The following is a 17,378-nucleotide window of genomic DNA, read 5'->3' as shown; positions in this document are numbered from 1 at the left end:
CACTGAGAACCCCAAATGCCGAATTACACTCTATTTGAGCAGAAAATGTAGATTAAAATGTTTGAAATTGGGTGGTACTGTTATGTGGAGGCTATATTAAACCTTGACCTACGTCCACAATTTTTAGCGGGGAAGTTCCTGGACTATTGAGAACTCCAAATGCCAAGTTACAGCAAATTCGGGCTAAAAATGAAGACAAAATCCTCAAAATACCAGAAGTCGGGTGGTACCGTTATATGGGGGCTATAGGAAAAAATGGACCCATATTGGTTTTGGTTTCATATTCATGTATTGTCATCTAAATCTGAAAAATGTGCAAAGTTTTAGTTCGATTGGTCAACTGCAACCGTGCTAAAAATCAGTTACCAGATTTTAAAAGGGGGTCAAGTTAGGCACCGTAAAAACACTGTAAGAATAGACGAATATTAGTTTTGATTTCATATTCATGTATTGTCATCCAAATCTGAAAAGTGTGCAAAGTTTAAAGTACGATTGGTCAACTGCAACTGCGTGAAAAATGAGTTACCAGATTTGAAAAGCAAAATACTGGAAATCGGGTGTTACCGTTATATGGGGGCTATAGGAAACAATGGACCCATATTGGTTTTGGTTTCATATTCATGTATTGTCATCTAAATCTGAAAAGTGTGCAAAGTTTTAGTTCGATTGGTCAACTGCAACCGTGTTAAAAATCAGTTGCCAGATTTGAAAAGGGGGTCAAGTTAGACACCGTAAAAACTCTGTAAGAATGGACCTATATTAGTTTTGATTTCATATTCATGTATTGTCATCCAAATCTAAAAAGTGTGCAAATTTTATGTTCGATTGGTCAACTGCAACTATGTGAAAAATGAGTTACCAGATTTGAAAAGCAAATTAGATAAAACACTGTAAAACAGTGTAAAAATGGACCAATGTTGGTTTTGATTTCATATTCATGTATTGTCATCCACATCTGAAACGCGTGCTAAGTTTTAGTTCGATTGGTAAACTGCAACTGTGTTAAAAATGAGTTACCAGATTTGAACTAAACACACACCAAAGCAAGTTAAATAAAACACTGTAAAAACTTTCTTATTTTATTTTATCAATCTTCATTCATTTCATAATTAAACTTATACAATGCCAATTATTTTCTGGATTTTAATTCACCCCTAAACACTTAAAAATTTGTATTTGTGTTTTATATTTATTATATCATTATACCGGTGTAAGTATGCTATTAAAAACTTTTTATGAGGTGTAAACTTTCTTTTGACTCTGACTGTATTTATATGAAAAATATTGGTCGCAAAGTGCAAATACTCATTACCGTGGCGGATCCCCAGTCGTTTTGTGCTCATAAAACACTGATATTCTTTAATATTTCAAAACATGTTATATATATATATATAAGTACGCCGAGTTATTCTAGAAGAATTTACAAAGTCTATTTTAATTTCATAAATATAATTTTGTTTTTAAATTAGGATTTGAGACATTTTAGTCATGTCCCTATTTTTTGTCATTCCCGTGGGCCAATCTGTCAGTGTAGCGACAATTCCCATTCGTGTTAAAGATAATCGACTGAAGTGAAAAATATAGTCTGTTGTTTGGGTACTGTTGAATTGCTTAGGGTTTTTTGTGCATGTTCCTGAAATGTTTTTCATTCCCGTGGGGAGTACTTTTTCCGTTATTATACCCTCAGCATTTATGCTAACGAGGGTATATGACGAAAAGTCAAAAAAAATTAACATTGATGAAGCCAAGGTTTATATAATTCGCGAAATATTGCAGTGTACCACGAAATATGACCATAGTTGGATCAAACGAAGTGTTTTTAATCAAAGCTCAAAAATGTGTCTAAAAAAGTTTATTTGCGCGGAAGCTATGACCGCGTAAGTGAATAAAAATAGGTAAAAACACTTTGAAGCAAACGAGTTTTTTTACGTTGTTATTCGATTGGCGGTTAAACCGTTAAAATTACGGATATCTGTCCAAAGTAAAAGTAGAAGAATACAAAATGAAGATTACATTTCTAATGTATCAGATTTCAAAATCTCCACCAAATCCACCTTTTATGGATGCTGACATTTTGAAGCCGGATTTTAGGTGTTTTTTGTATTTTTGATCTAACTGTGATGCGCATTCGGGTATAATAAAATCAAAGTATAATAAAATCAAAGTACTCGCGATTACGCATAATTTGATATGTATACGAGTATTGACTATGTAGCCCAGACAGCATCATCAAAATTTAGTGCGATATTTTTTCGAAAAACCCTATTTTTTGGGTACAGCATTTACAATATCCTTTTGATTGTGCTGGGATCTCAAGATATTTTAGTTTTTTGATGGTCCGGATCATATAAATCATAGATCGTGAAAATCCATCCACTAGAACGGCGAAAACAGCAACTGCAAAAACCGAAAAATGTGCGAAAAATGTTTTTGAAAATATCGCGGATTTAACCCCGTTTTCTGTGGATCGTTTCCTTTTCAATGAAGAAACTGACACATCACTCGCGTTTTTGCGAAAACAGTGCTTCAAAAAATTTAGTGGCATGGGAGCTGTATCCGATTTATCCCAGAAATAGTGTGTGATGCTACATCCACGGTTCTTTATAGTTTTTATCGAAATATGTTTAGATCGATGTATTTTTTTATGAATGATAGTGAAATCGGATGCGCATAAAAAGTGTATGCACTTTGTGCAAATTATAAGCGTTATACAGTTTGTTGCTCACTAAACTGCAGACGATGCTACATCTTAGCGGCCAAAGTAAATCCTGGCAAATGTTTAAAAATTAAAAGAGAAGAATTCGATGCATTGGTAAACCGCATGCGCATCAAGTGATTTTGAGGATTTAGCGATTTACACGCATTTCAAAATGAACATTATCCGATACAGTTTTATTTAAAGATTATACCCCATTTAGAGGAACCCAACATTTATTTGAAAGATATCCATATCTTCTGCTGGATGTTAGCGTGTATTCGAGAAGTGATTAGAATAGACAATGTGATTTTTTGCGTGAAATTTAACTAAAATAGACCTATTTTTCTCACATTTTCTTCAACTAACTCACAAAATAAATTTTAATAAATACTTTCTCTTACAAAAATTTTATAAATTTCCTCAATATATTTTTTTTGTTTTTGCTATAATATGCAAACCGCTAAACCAATTTGTATAGTTTTGCTTTCATTTGAATATTCGCGATGTTTAGATTACGTACATATTTTTTATATATTTTTTAGATGCATAAACAACTTGAGTTTTATTAAAACAATTTCCGCGAAAATTTACCACTTTTAAAGTTATGGGACCTCAGTAAACATATAGTATGTAGGAAGCCATAAATTAACAATGTTTCTCGATATAATGAATAGTGTTTTTATAAGATTTTTTCTAATAATCAAAATCGAAACCGCCATAACTTTTGCGCGCAATATCCAAAATTAGTATCTCGAACAGATTTGAGAGTAGGAATTTTTTCTCAATGCATGCACCAAAAATCGTTCATGTAGCGTCAAAAACAAATTCTAATTTTTTTCAAATGGAATATTAAAAAATTCTGACTTTTCCTCATATACATCGAAATAATGGTTTTAGATCCCAAGTAAGTTTGGACGAAATCCGTTTCAAACAATTTGGAGTCGATTTAGCAATTTCCGTCCGTCTGTCTGTCTGGCTTGTGCGCACGATAACTATCGAACGGATTAACCTATTCGAACCAAATTTTGGTTATCGTAATATTTTGACTAAGCTTAGTTTAAGTTCGAAGATGGGATATATCGGTCCACCCCTTCGGGTATGTCCCCCACAAAAGTTCGAAAATGTTCGGAAAATTTGTGCGCACGATGTCTCTTGAAGGTTCTACCAGACTTAGATGAACTCAATCGGTCCACTCCTTCGGATACTTCACACACAAAATTTCGGAAAAATTCAGTTTAGGATCTGCTCTCGAATCGCTTTGATTTTTGTTGTAGCAATTTGTATTCACTGCCCCCCATACGAGAAAATAGCCTGAAAGGTACAGAAAACCCCTAGGGCACCGTGTGTAGTGGTTGGAGCGCAAGATAACTCTCGAGCGAATCTGCCCATTTGGTCCAAAATGTGGCATTCGTAATATTTTGTGCAAACTTATTTTAAGTTCGTAGATAAGCCATATCGGTCCAGTCCTTCAGGTACCTACCCCACAAAAGTTCAAAAATTTTCGTAAAAATTGTGCCCACGATAACTCTTGATTGGAGTGACCGATTTGGTCCATACTTTACACATCCTAATATATCTACCAGGTGTAGATCAAGTTCGAATATGGACTATATTTTTGTACCCTTTTGTTGAAGCAAATTGCATTCGCTGACCCCCTTTACGATGGTACAAGTTTTTTCAGGGGCAGAAAGTATTTTCTGATAAAATAGGCCGAAAGTTGTAAAAATCCCAATGGCACCATGTGTAGTGGCTGGAGCGCACTCACTATAGCACTCGAACTGTTAACGGATTTGGTGCGAAATTTGGGCTTCATCATATTTTGTCCAAACTTAGTTTCAGTTTGAAGATCGACAATGCCGGTCCACAACTTCCAGTACCCCAACAAGGTAACCAATTTGGTCCAAACATTGAATCTTCTAATATTTTGTCCAAATTTAGTTTAACTTCTAAAATGGTCCATATTCAACATTTTTGTTTATGTGCAGTATACCGATGCTACTGGCTGTGCTCCTGTTTACAGCGATATTATGTTTTCCGTGGATAAGTTCATTGTTCCTGGCGTACTTGACCAAATGTGACCCACTGAAATGACTAGTGGGTGCGATATCTATCGAAAAGCTACGACTCCCAAAATAAGAACCACTTTTATAATGGACCATGTCGGTCCATTTCTTCAAGTACAACTTTAATCCTAATCCACATTTTTGTCTGTAAGTTCAAATGTTCAAAAAGGGCCACAAATGAAAAGACCCTAAATACATTTGATCTGCCTGTATATGAAAGTTTCAATTCACATAGGCCGAGGGTAAATCTCTGTCGGCAAAGCCGACTGATACTTTTTTACTTGTTATGTTAAGTTTTCACGTTTTGTTTGAAAACCGTAAGTCCTATCGAAATGGGAATAGAGAAAATCTTATAGCTGTGAAAATTCTCTACAAGATTGGTTGGAATTTTTTCCTAGTCCCAATTTAATCTTCGATATCTCAACAATGGTAAAACCTACGAAAATATCGTGAAGGACAATCTTGAAGAGAATTTTCACTGCTACAATATTTTTTCTAATCCCATTCCGATAGGACTTGCGGTTTCCAAGCAAAATCGTGAAAGCCTAAAAAACTTACAAATGTGAACTTTGAACGCGATTTTTCGCGAGCATTGTAGATTCAGAATCCGCAAAAACTTCCCAGGTGTAAGCACCTTCCATTTAAAGTTGGTTCAGGAGCACCGTGATGCAGTCGCTGCCATTGCCCTCTTTGGATGGGTGAATGTTATTGTCACCATCAGGTTTGCCGCTGGAGTAAGCAATGAGGCATTTGCTGAAGATATTATATAAGTATAGATAAGAAACATGTTTTATTTATGGCGGTTAATAGCGGAAAGTTGAATCCTACAATATTTAGAAATATGTAAAAAATAAAGAAATAAATAAATAAATAAATAAATAAATAAATAAATAAATAAATAAATAAATAAATAAATAAATAAATAAATAAATAAATAAATAAATAAATAAATAAATAAATAAATAAATAAATAAATAAATAAATAAATAAATAAATAAATAAATAAATAAATAAATAAATAAATAAATAAATAAATAAATAAATAAATAAATAAATAAATAAATAAATAAATAAATAAATAAATAAATAAATAAATAAATAAATAAATAAATAAATAAATAAATAAATAAATAAATAAATAAATAAATAAATAAATAAATAAATAAATAAATAAATAAATAAATAAATAAATAAATAAATAAATAAATAAATAAATAAATAAATAAATAAATAAATAAATAAATAAATAAATAAATAAATAAATAAATAAATAAATAAATAAATAAATAAATAAATAAATAAATAAATAAATAAATAAATAAATAAATAAATAAATAAATAAATAAATAAATAAATAAATAAATAAATAAATAAATAAATAAATAAATAAATAAATAAATAAATAAATAAATAAATAAATAAATAAATAAATAAATAAATAAATAAATAAATAAATAAATAAATAAATAAATAAATAAATAAATAAATAAATAAATAAATAAATAAATAAATAAATAAATAAATAAATAAATAAATAAATAAATAAATAAATAAATAAATAAATAAATAAATAAATAAATAAATAAATAAATAAATAAATAAATAAATAAATAAATAAATAAATAAATAAATAAATAAATAAATAAATAAATAAATAAATAAATAAATAAATAAATAAATAAATAAATAAATAAATAAATAAATAAATAAATAAATAAATAAATAAATAAATAAATAAATAAATAAATAAATAAATAAATAAATAAATAAATAAATAAATAAATAAATAAATAAATAAATAAATAAATAAATAAATAAATAAATAAATAAATAAATAAATAAATAAATAAATAAATAAATAAATAAATAAATAAATAAATAAATAAATAAATAAATAAATAAATAAATAAATAAATAAATAAATAAATAAATAAATAAATAAATAAATAAATAAATAAATAAATAAATAAATAAATAAATAAATAAATAAATAAATAAATAAATAAATAAATAAATAAATAAATAAATAAATAAATAAATAAATAAATAAATAAATAAATAAATAAATAAATAAATAAATAAATAAATAAATAAATAAATAAATAAATAAATAAATAAATAAATAAATAAATAAATAAATAAATAAATAAATAAATAAATAAATAAATAAATAAATAAATAAATAAATAAATAAATAAATAAATAAATAAATAAATAAATAAATAAATAAATAAATAAATAAATAAATAAATAAATAAATAAATAAATAAATAAATAAATAAATAAATAAATAAATAAATAAATAAATAAATAAATAAATAAATAAATAAATAAATAAATAAATAAATAAATAAATAAATAAATAAATAAATAAATAAATAAATAAATAAATAAATAAATAAATAAATAAATAAATAAATAAATAAATAAATAAATAAATACATAAATACAAAACATCTTAAATACTGCTTCATTTTTCGATCCTGAAAAGGGACGACATTATCTGGAACCTTTAATCCAAAAACATCTGAAAATACAGTGAAATGTTTTGCTGATGAGCAGCATCAACACAGCAAAAAATGAAGAAAATCAAAAAATCACTTTTGCATAAGTGTCTGATTTCATTCAGAACTCCCCATATATTGTTGTTTCGATGGTACATTATTTGTCTTCCAAAAATATCTATACAAATGCATTGTTTTCCCACATTTTTTATTTTTTTGTACAACTTATAAACTAATTTTCTTATTATAATACGAGCTTAACAGTAATCTTAGATTAAACGAAAGGTTATAACTAAAATTTAAAAATTTTTAAATATGTTTACATAATAACAAAATTTCAATAGTTTGGATCAAAATATTCCTTAACTGAACATAAGGCAGGAAATCGCGGATTAACACCAGTTATACAACCACTACCGGGACGACCAACTTTGTAGAGAGGTGTATCCAAGGCATAAACTGAAGCATAATTGCACACAACATGATAGATATGGACATGAGGATACTCCGGTCGGGTATATTGCAGTATGGCACAGCCAAGGCGTATATTGCGATCAACAATCATTTCTGTAAAGTGGCCATAGTCTTCACTAAAAGGGAGAAATTAGAATATTAAAATTAGAAAAAAAAAACATTTTTTTATAAATAATATTTTATTACTTACAAATGGGGAGCTACTCTAAAGGAATTCACGTACGAACTATCCACCAAGTGATGTTCATTATCGAACCACAACTGTATCGTTTGATCTATTAAATTGGTGACATTTAACGGGACATATTTTAAACGTGAAATAGCGCATAGATTTTGTCCACAATTCTTAAAACGATAGGTGTGATAGCAATCATCATGATCCAGTATACAGGTGCGTACATTTAACCCCGCCAAGTATTGAAGCTCTTCATCCCATATCTGAAAGAGAAGAAAAAGAAGAACATTTTGGAAAATGAAAGAGTAGACCAACAAGTAAGAAAGTATCAGTTAGCTGTGCTGAAGGGGATGTACTCTCAGCCAAATAAATAAAATATATTACATTGTTTCAAAATACATGCAATATGTATACTAAATCATTGACATATCGTCGCACAGTGTCACGACCGTGGCCAAAAATGGTAAAAACTAAATACGTCGTTGAACAAATTTATTGATGGGGAGTGATTGAAAACGTATTAGTTAAGAAGAATCTGAATTTTGGTACTGATACGTGATGTAGTTTTTGCTATATGAGGATTTAAATCCGACAATTATAGTTAATACGTATTTTTGTGTTTTTTTTTTCTAAAATTAATAAATTATATTATGCGTTAATATTTAAAATTTAAAAGTAACGGTCGCTGCAAAATGCTTTCCTAAGTTCTATTGGGATGTAATCAACTTGGCTACACTTTTGTTTGCATGTAAATATTAATCATATGGTGTTTACATTTAGCCAAACATGTATTACTAAGTTTATTAATTTTCTGAAGCAAATTTTAAATTGAGTGGAGTGGGAAAAAAATTGTATAAAAGTGCATATCGATATTTTTTGCTGTGTGAGTAGTAAAAAGTAAGTACTTCAAATATATAAAGGTCCCAGCTGCAGAGGTTTACAGACGAATGTGTCATTTCTCTTTTTCAGCGACCACCTCACTGAGAGGATACCCCCTTTTTTATAAAATCGTTTTGCGGTGTTGACTATAGCGCGAAAACGAATGAACCGATCATCATATATTTTTGTGGGCTTATTAAGTACTTAATAATCTTACTTTAAAACGAGAGGATTTTAAAAATATCAATTTAAAAAAATTGTGAACAGCGAAAATCAAAATTCGATTTTTTACAAAAAATTGACAGCTTTTTGACCACTAATCGGTCAAAAAAATTTGTTAAAGGAAATATCTCATATATAAAGGCAAGAGTTTGATATATTCGATATGCTCACAAACAATATGAAGACTAAACACCAAATTTCAGTCATATCGGATGGATATTGAGGCCACCACACTCAAAATACCGAAAATGAGGAGGCACGGTTCTATGGGGGCTATAGGAAGACGAGGACCTATACCGACATATTTCTGGTGGAAGGTTGTAAGTCCTCCAACTCAGACTTAATACCAATTTTCAGCCATTTCGGTGTGATAATCAGGCTAAAACCTCCAAAATACCGAAAATCGGGAGGTACCGTCCTATGGGGGCTATATGAAGGCGTGGACCTATGCAGACAAATTTCAAGGTGAAGGTAAAATGCCCCCTACGAAGACTAAATACCAAATTTCAGCAATTTCGGTGTAATAATGAGGCTAAAATCTTAAAAATACCGATAATCGGGAGGTACCGTTGTATGGGGGCTATATCAAAACGTGGACCTAAGCCCACTATTCTCAGTTGGAATGTTTGATACCTCTGCCGAAGACTAACCACAAAATTTGAATACTTTCGGTTGGTCATTGTGTCTAACACATTCAAAATACCAAAAATCGGGAGGTACGGTTTTTTGTCCTGAAGATTGTAAGTCAATAATAGGTACGTGTACCAAAATTGATGCACGTACGACAACTCCTTCTATTTTTGGCCACAGTTAATATGAACTCGCGACATTGTGCGTCGATGTCATGCTTAAGTGTTCCATACGCCATTTTTGACATTTTAAGATATATGTGGTTTTCAGGGTTTTCGCGTATGCTCTTTCTGAATTTGTGATCGTCTTTTTCCAATCTGCTCTAGTTTCCGAGATATCCACCTTTTGGATCGAAAGTTTAAGTTGTTTTCAGGTATGAAATTAATATTTTAATAACTTACTAATTTAAAAATACATTCCAAAAATCAAAATTTAATTTTCGACTTAGAAGGTTTGAATTTATTGAGGCAACGATAGGAACATTTTTTGTTACTTTGTTCCATGTCATTTACAATATTTTGCATATGTGTCATAAGGGTGGATATGGAACAATTCTCTAAAACTATTTTATTCCAACAGATATTTGTCAAAATTTTGGCAAAGATGTTCTATATACTATTAATAATAAATCTTGTTAAAAATATAAATATTTACTTTATTCAGATACAAGCAGTTGTGACGCAAACATTAAAATTCGATTATCTCAAAACGTGAAAATGGCGTATGGAACACTTAAGCATGATACCGACGATATATCAAACATTTTGTCTGAAACAAATTTCGTTCATCATACTTGGAGTCTAAAACCGTTATTTCAGTCGTTTCCAACTGTATATACCATGGTGCAAGAAAGAAGGCGATACAATAATACCAACTGATGTCATCATTTGCTGTCAAAACAAATTTTTAATAAAAAAACAAGGTCAATTGTGTTGAAACGCATTTAAATGCATCGTCAGTACAACTCAAACAAAAACCAGTAAGGAAAGGATCAAAGTCGGGCGGGCCGACTATATAATACCCTACACCACTGTGAATATGTAAAATATATATGGGAGCTAAATCCAAATCATAACATATGTTGATATAATTTTTCACATTTATTTGTAGACCAAATTCCGTCACATAGTCCAAAATTCATCATCAATTCATCGTGCATCAAATCGGTCGAAAATATATATGGAAGCTGTATCCAAATGTGAACCGATTTCGATATGATTTGCCACAGTTATTTCTAGACTAACCACCGTCACACATTCCAAATTTCATTGAAATCGGACAAATATAGCGTGTTTCGTGCATCAAATACCTCAAATCTGCCTAATATATATATGAGAGCTATATCTATATATGAACCGATTTCGATATAATTTGGCACACTTATTTCTAGGCCAAATCCCGGCAAACATTCCAAATTTTATTGAAATCGTACATATATAGCGCGTTTCGTGCATCAAATACCTAAAATCGGCCGAGAATGTATATAGGAGCTATAGCCAAATTTGAACCGATTTCTATATAATTTGGCACACTTATTTCTAGCTAGATACCGTCACACATTCCAAATTTACTTGAAATCGGACATATATAGCGTGTTTCGTGCACCAAATTCCTTGAATCGGGCGAAAATATATATGGGGGCTATGTCCAAATCTGAACCGATTTCTATATAATTTGGTACACTTATTTCTAGACTAAATTGCTTCGTATATTCCAAATTTCATTGAAATCGGACATATATAGCGTGTTTCGTGCACCAAATGCCTTAAATCGGGCGAAGATATATATGGGGGCTATATCTAAATCTGAACCGATTTTTACTAAAATAAATAGCGTTCGTCCTTTGGCCAAAAAAACTATCTTCCCCAATTTTCATGCGAATCGGACAATAAATGCGACCTGTACTTTGTTTACAAAAATACATGGACAGACGGACAGACAGACGGACATGCGTAAATCGACTCAGAAAGTGATTCTATGTATATCCCTAAAAGGAACTATGGGTCTATCTCGTTTCCTTTTGCATGTTACAAACTAATGCACAAAGACATAATACCCCTTACCACAAGGTGGTGTAGGGTATAAAAATGGAAAAGTGGGATGTATTCCAACCTTCAAAAGGCTTCTTCTCTGAGAGACCTCCATCAGCCCTCAAAATTTCGTGAGGATCCGACCAAAATTCCGACCTGTAGTGTGATTGCACAAAAAATGAAAAAATGGGATGTATTACCGACTATTGCGGTATCTCCGTTATTTGACCACCTACGCCAACCCGCTTACATCATTGTCATAGTCAGACTTTGCTTTTGGAAGGTCCCCAACCAAAGCTGTGATATTCGTCATTATTATTAAAATCGCAAAAATGAAAAGTTGTTCATTGTTTGACCACCTACGGCAACCTACCATCGGTGCAAAGGTGATATTTTCTATTTCATTAGCAGGTCTTGCTTTGATACACCCCTTATAGAAGCGGAGATATTCGCTTTGAAATAAAACGTTGACTTTTTCTCCAAATAAGTTTTTTTCACATTCCGAACCCTGAATAATATCCGACCATTACCAAAATCAATAGGCTTCTTCCTCTGTAGGACTCCCATTAACACCCAAAATCTGTAGGACTCCCATTAACACCCAAAATTTCGTGAGACCTATAGCGTGATTACAAAAAAAAAAGTGGAAAAATGGGATGTATTACCGACTATTGCGATATCTCCGTTATTTGGCCACCTACACCAACCCGCTTTACATCATTGTAAAGATGGGATTTTCTACTTTCATAGTCAGTCTTTGCTTTTGGAAGATCCCCAACCAAAGCTGTGATATTCATCATTATTATTAAAATCGCAAAAATGAATAGTTGGCGACTATTGCGATATCTTCGATTTTCCCGGATAATGGAGGCAATGCTTTTATGTAGCTTTTGAACATATTTTTAAGTATGAATGGCATAATATTGTACAATAATATGAAAATCTGCACTTTTTATTAAATTTGTTACGGTAATCCACCAAGTTTTAGAAGGATACATGATATCATCATCATAATCAGATTCATCTGATTTGACTTTGTCCCATGGTTTCTGTGATTCCATAAATACACAAATTGTGTAATACGGGAAAATTTCCAGTTCTCGATTGTTTACTTTTTGTTTGCTTAATCAAATTAATTGGAAAGTTAGTTTTTACTCCCGGGTAATGAAGTTTATAACGAAAATGGAAGAAATGGAAAAGAGTCCAACATTTCTTTTCTATCACGGATAATCGAGGTTAAACTGTATAAATCAATGAACGGAAACAAATAAAACGATTCCCGTACCAAACACAAAGCCACAAACTTTTCAGCTTCTCTGAATCGTTTCATTCTCACAACCAAAACAAAAACACAAACTTTTCAATGTAAAAAGATAGAAACCGAACGATTGCTGAATTGTAACTTCGGCTATGCTTTGCCGAGTTGTTTCATTCACCACCGAAACAAAAAGTATTTTTGGGAAACGTTTCCCGTGCGTATTGTCAATGACACACTTAGCCACACGCACATGTGATTGCTTAACAACCCTATAAGTTAGCATCAGCATACCACAGTGAATTTTATCAACCACCAAACGTTTTTGATTTATTCACATGTGTTTAGTACTATTCCGTTTTCTATCTGCTCTTGTGAGTTGAGTACTTTTCGCTTTTCGTTTTGTTTGCACTCACGAATGTAAACAAAACAAAACTAAACAGCGAGCTCGGCCAACGTGGGTTATGTTTCGTTTTGTATTGTTCCTATTGAAAATACGAAACGAAACGATTGGAAAGGTTATTTAAAGTATTTTTACGTACGCTGGTATAAATACAAACTCAAAAGCCACAAAAAACAAACACATGCACCAGGGGGCGCTTACTGAGAGCATTGGAGCGTAAATTTCAATGTAAAACACAATGAAATGTATGCTCACTTGCTCTGAGTAAGCGCTCACTTTCTTTCTCTAACATATGCACACATTTATAAATGGCGGTGGTTTATTGAAAGGCATGGAAATAACAAACACAAAAGCAACAACAGGCACATAGGTACATAAAAATTCCAAAGAAATACATAACAGACTTTAATAAAAGAAAGGCGGAATGAAATTATTTATAAAAATTCACACTTTTAAAAAGAAAAAAATATATAGAAACATCGTAGAACGCTTCTTCTTAGTTTTGAAGTAAAATACATTCTCCTCAAAGTTGAAATCATTAGCGGGAAATCGGCATTTGGAATCAAATGATTATATAATGTAATAAATAGGTGCATCCATATTTCAAATATACATATGTATGTATGTATGTGTAAGAAAAATGTATTGATGTAATTACCAATTTCTTCCTTGTCAAATAAAATATTTCCATTCGTCTTTTTGATTGGGCATTCAATTTACTAGAAAGCACCACTTCTTAAAGAAAACACAAAACACTGATATATTCACTCACTTTACCGTCTATACTCAATGATTGTATTTAGAAAGCTGAAGAAAAAAGAACATTTTTTTCTTTTCCCCTTCGCGTGCTACGTTGGTTAACAGTAACAAAGCATGAAACACATGTGTTTGGCCGCATACAAACCACCATTTATTATAAAACCGCATTCCGCAGCCGCGAGAGCCCTGCTGTTACTCTCTTTGATAAAAATCCTCTCTCCACCCGTAAAAAATAGTTTCTAACATAAAAAATATGTTGGTACCCAAACAAATAAAATTGAGATATGTTCGCGTCTACACCAGCAAAAATACAGTGAAAATACGTCTCCACATTGTCTGTGTGGGTCGATTTGGAATGTTTTTATTTCGTGTCATATGACATTGATGGCTAGTGTAAACTACCTCTTAGTATGTATTCTTTGAAGGTGAAGTGGTCTTCTTTAACAATCATGTTAATCTGTTGTATTGTTATACACGGTGTGCCTTAACCAAATTTAAATGGAAGGTGCTTACACCTGGAAAGTTTTTGCAGATTCTGAAACTACAATGTTCATAGATGAGAAATATCAAGAAAAAAAATCGCCGGAGGGATTTTCAAATAAATAAATAAATTGATCATCAAGCTCGATTCTAATGAGAAATTCATTAAAAATTAATACTAAAAAACATGCATGTCACATAGTGGTGGGTGTGTGGGTTCGAATCGTCGTCGGCTTCCTTTTTCACTTGCATTATTCATTGATCATCAAGCTCGATTCTAATGAGAAATTCATTAAAAATCGCGATTTAATTTCACATTTTTAGGGGTTGATTAGGTTTTCACGATTTTGCTTGGAAACCGCGAGTCCTATGTAAATGGCCCTAAAGAAAATGTTGTAGCTGAGAAAATTCTCCACAAGATTGACCTTTTGTGATATTTTCGTAGGTTTTACCGTTTTTGAGATATAGAAGTTCAAATTGAGACAATGCACTGACTGTTTCGCCTCCATATAAAGCAATATCATGCTCAGTGCGCCTTAACTAACTTTTGATGAAAACTGCTTACACATGGGAAGATTTCGCCGATTCTGAAACAGCAATGTTCATAGATAAGAAAAATAAAACAAGTAAAAAAGTATCAGTCGGCTTTGCCGACAGAGATATACCCTCAGCCTGTGTATATTGAAAAAAAAAAAAAATCCCAAAATACGTATGTATATAGGGGGTTTTAAAAATTTTGGATATTTGAACCGACAACAATGTTGATTAGGATTAAAGTTCAAAAGTTTTGCGGAGGAGATACTAAAAGGAATGGATCGACATTGACCGTTATGGAAGTGGATCTCCAGCCACAACATATGGTGCCTTAGGATGTTTTTACACTCTTCAGGCTGTTTGCTCAAGAAGTATGGACTTGCCCCTAAAAAAACTTTTACCATCGTAATTGAAGCAACGAATGCAACTTGTCTCAACAAAAATCAAAGTGATTCCATAGCAGGTCTTAAAGTGAACTTATCCGAAATTTTGTGTGGGAGGTACGTGATGGTGTGGACAAATATAGTCCATATTTGAACCTGATCTATATCTGGTAGATGTATTAGGATGTGTAAAGTATAGACCAATTTGGCAACTACCTTCAAGAGTTACCGTACGAACAATTTTTCTGAACATTTTTGAACTGTTGTGGGGGAGGTACCTGAAAGAGTGGACCGATATGGCTTATCTTCAAACTTAAACTATGGTTGGACAAAATATTACTAAGGCCAAATTTTGGACCGAATCGGCAGTTCCGTTCGAGAGTTATCTTGCGCTTTTTTTGCAACTTTCAGGCTATTCTCTCGGGAAGTATGGTTTTGCCCCTGCTGAAACTTGTACCGTCGTATGGAGGGCAGTGAATACAAGCTGCTAAAACAAAAATCAAAGCGATTCGAGAGCTGGCCCTAAACTGAACTTTTCCGAAATTTTGTGTGGGAGGTACCCCAAGGAGTGGACCGATTGAGTCCATATTGAAACCTTATCTAAGTCTGGTACACGCTCCACGATGGGCAAAGTATGGACCAAATCGGTTACTCCCTTCAAGAGTTATCGTGCGCACAAATTTTCCGAACATTTTCGAACTTTTGTGAGGGAGGTACCGGAAGGAGTGGACCGATATAGCCCATCTTCGAACTTAAACTAAGTTTGGGTAAAATATTACGAAAGCCAAAATTTGAACCGAATCGGTTTATCCGTTCGAGAGTTATCGTGCGCTCCAGCCAGCCAGACAGGCAGACAGACAGACAGACAGACGGACGGACATTGCTCAATCGACTCCAAATTGTCTGAAACACATTTCGTCCAAACATACTTGGGGTCTAAAACCATTATTTCGATGAGGCACATTTTGCCCGTATGAAAGTGTATATACCCTTCATAGCCTAAAGGCTGAGGGTATAAAAAGCAGAAAAAATCGCCGGAGGGATTTTTAAAAAAATCGCGATCAAAATTCACAATTTTTGGGTTTTTTATTTTTTTACGATTTTGCTTGGAAACCGCAAGTCGTATCGAAATGAGTCTAAAGAAAATGTTATAGCTGTGAAAATTCTCTACAAGACTGACCTTTAGGTGTTTTTGTAGGTTTTACCATTTTTCAGATATAGAGGTTCAGTTCAAATTTTTAGGGTTTTATCTTAAGTCTTCAAGATTTTGCTTGGAAACCGCAAGTAATATCAAAATAGGACTAAAGAAAATGTTGAAATTTTTGCCTAGGTTGTACCATTTTCAAGATATATAAGTTTAATTTGGGAAATTGCAGTAAAGACATTGTTTTATAAGCAGGCGATACAGTCAGTGCATTGTCTCAATTTGAAGTTATCTCAAAAACGGTAAAACCTACGAAAATATCATACAGGTCAATCTTGTGCAGAATTTTCACAGCTACAACATTTTCCTTAGCCCCATTTAAATAGGACTCGCGGTTTCCCAGCAAAATCGTGAAAACCTAAACAACCCCTAAACATGTGAACTTAAATGGCGATTTATTTGAAAATCCCTCCGGCGATTTTTGTGTTTCTTGATATTTCTCATCTATGAACATTGTAGTTTCAGAATCTGCAAAAACTTCCCAGGTGTAAGCACCTTTCATTTAAAATTAGTTAAGGCGCACCGTGTATATTTAAACAATTTATTATATTGATCCAAAAAAAACTTTTTTCTACCAAAAAGTAGCTTAACTTATTTTCGTTTTAAATATATAAACTTTCTAATAATTAAATAAATTAACATATATTTATTGTTCAAACAAACCCCATTGCACATGCGCTTTATC

General features: G+C 31.7%; 1 protein-coding gene across 1 annotated transcript in view; it reads right to left on the bottom strand.

The window, feature by feature from the left end:
• Positions 1-7,456: 7,456 nt before the first annotated feature.
• The window catches only part of LOC141405816 (antigen 5 like allergen Cul n 1-like), a 39,639-nt gene continuing 29,717 nt past the window's right edge, over positions 7,457-17,378 (bottom strand). The window contains exons 3-4 of the mRNA XM_073990550.1: positions 7,930-8,177; positions 7,457-7,855 (exon numbers count right to left, since the gene is read on the bottom strand). Of these exons, the coding sequence (XP_073846651.1) occupies positions 7,603-7,855; positions 7,930-8,177 (501 nt within the window). The 3' untranslated portion in view covers positions 7,457-7,602. The remainder of the gene's footprint in view (positions 7,856-7,929; positions 8,178-17,378) is intronic.

The sequence above is a fragment of the Musca autumnalis genome, unplaced genomic scaffold, assembly GCF_047663935.1.
Source record: "Musca autumnalis isolate F117 unplaced genomic scaffold, ASM4766393v1 scaffold_5, whole genome shotgun sequence".
Lineage (NCBI taxonomy): Eukaryota > Metazoa > Arthropoda > Insecta > Diptera > Muscidae > Musca > Musca autumnalis.
Note: the sequence above shows the minus strand (reverse complement) of the source record. Positions and strands in the feature narration are given on the sequence as shown.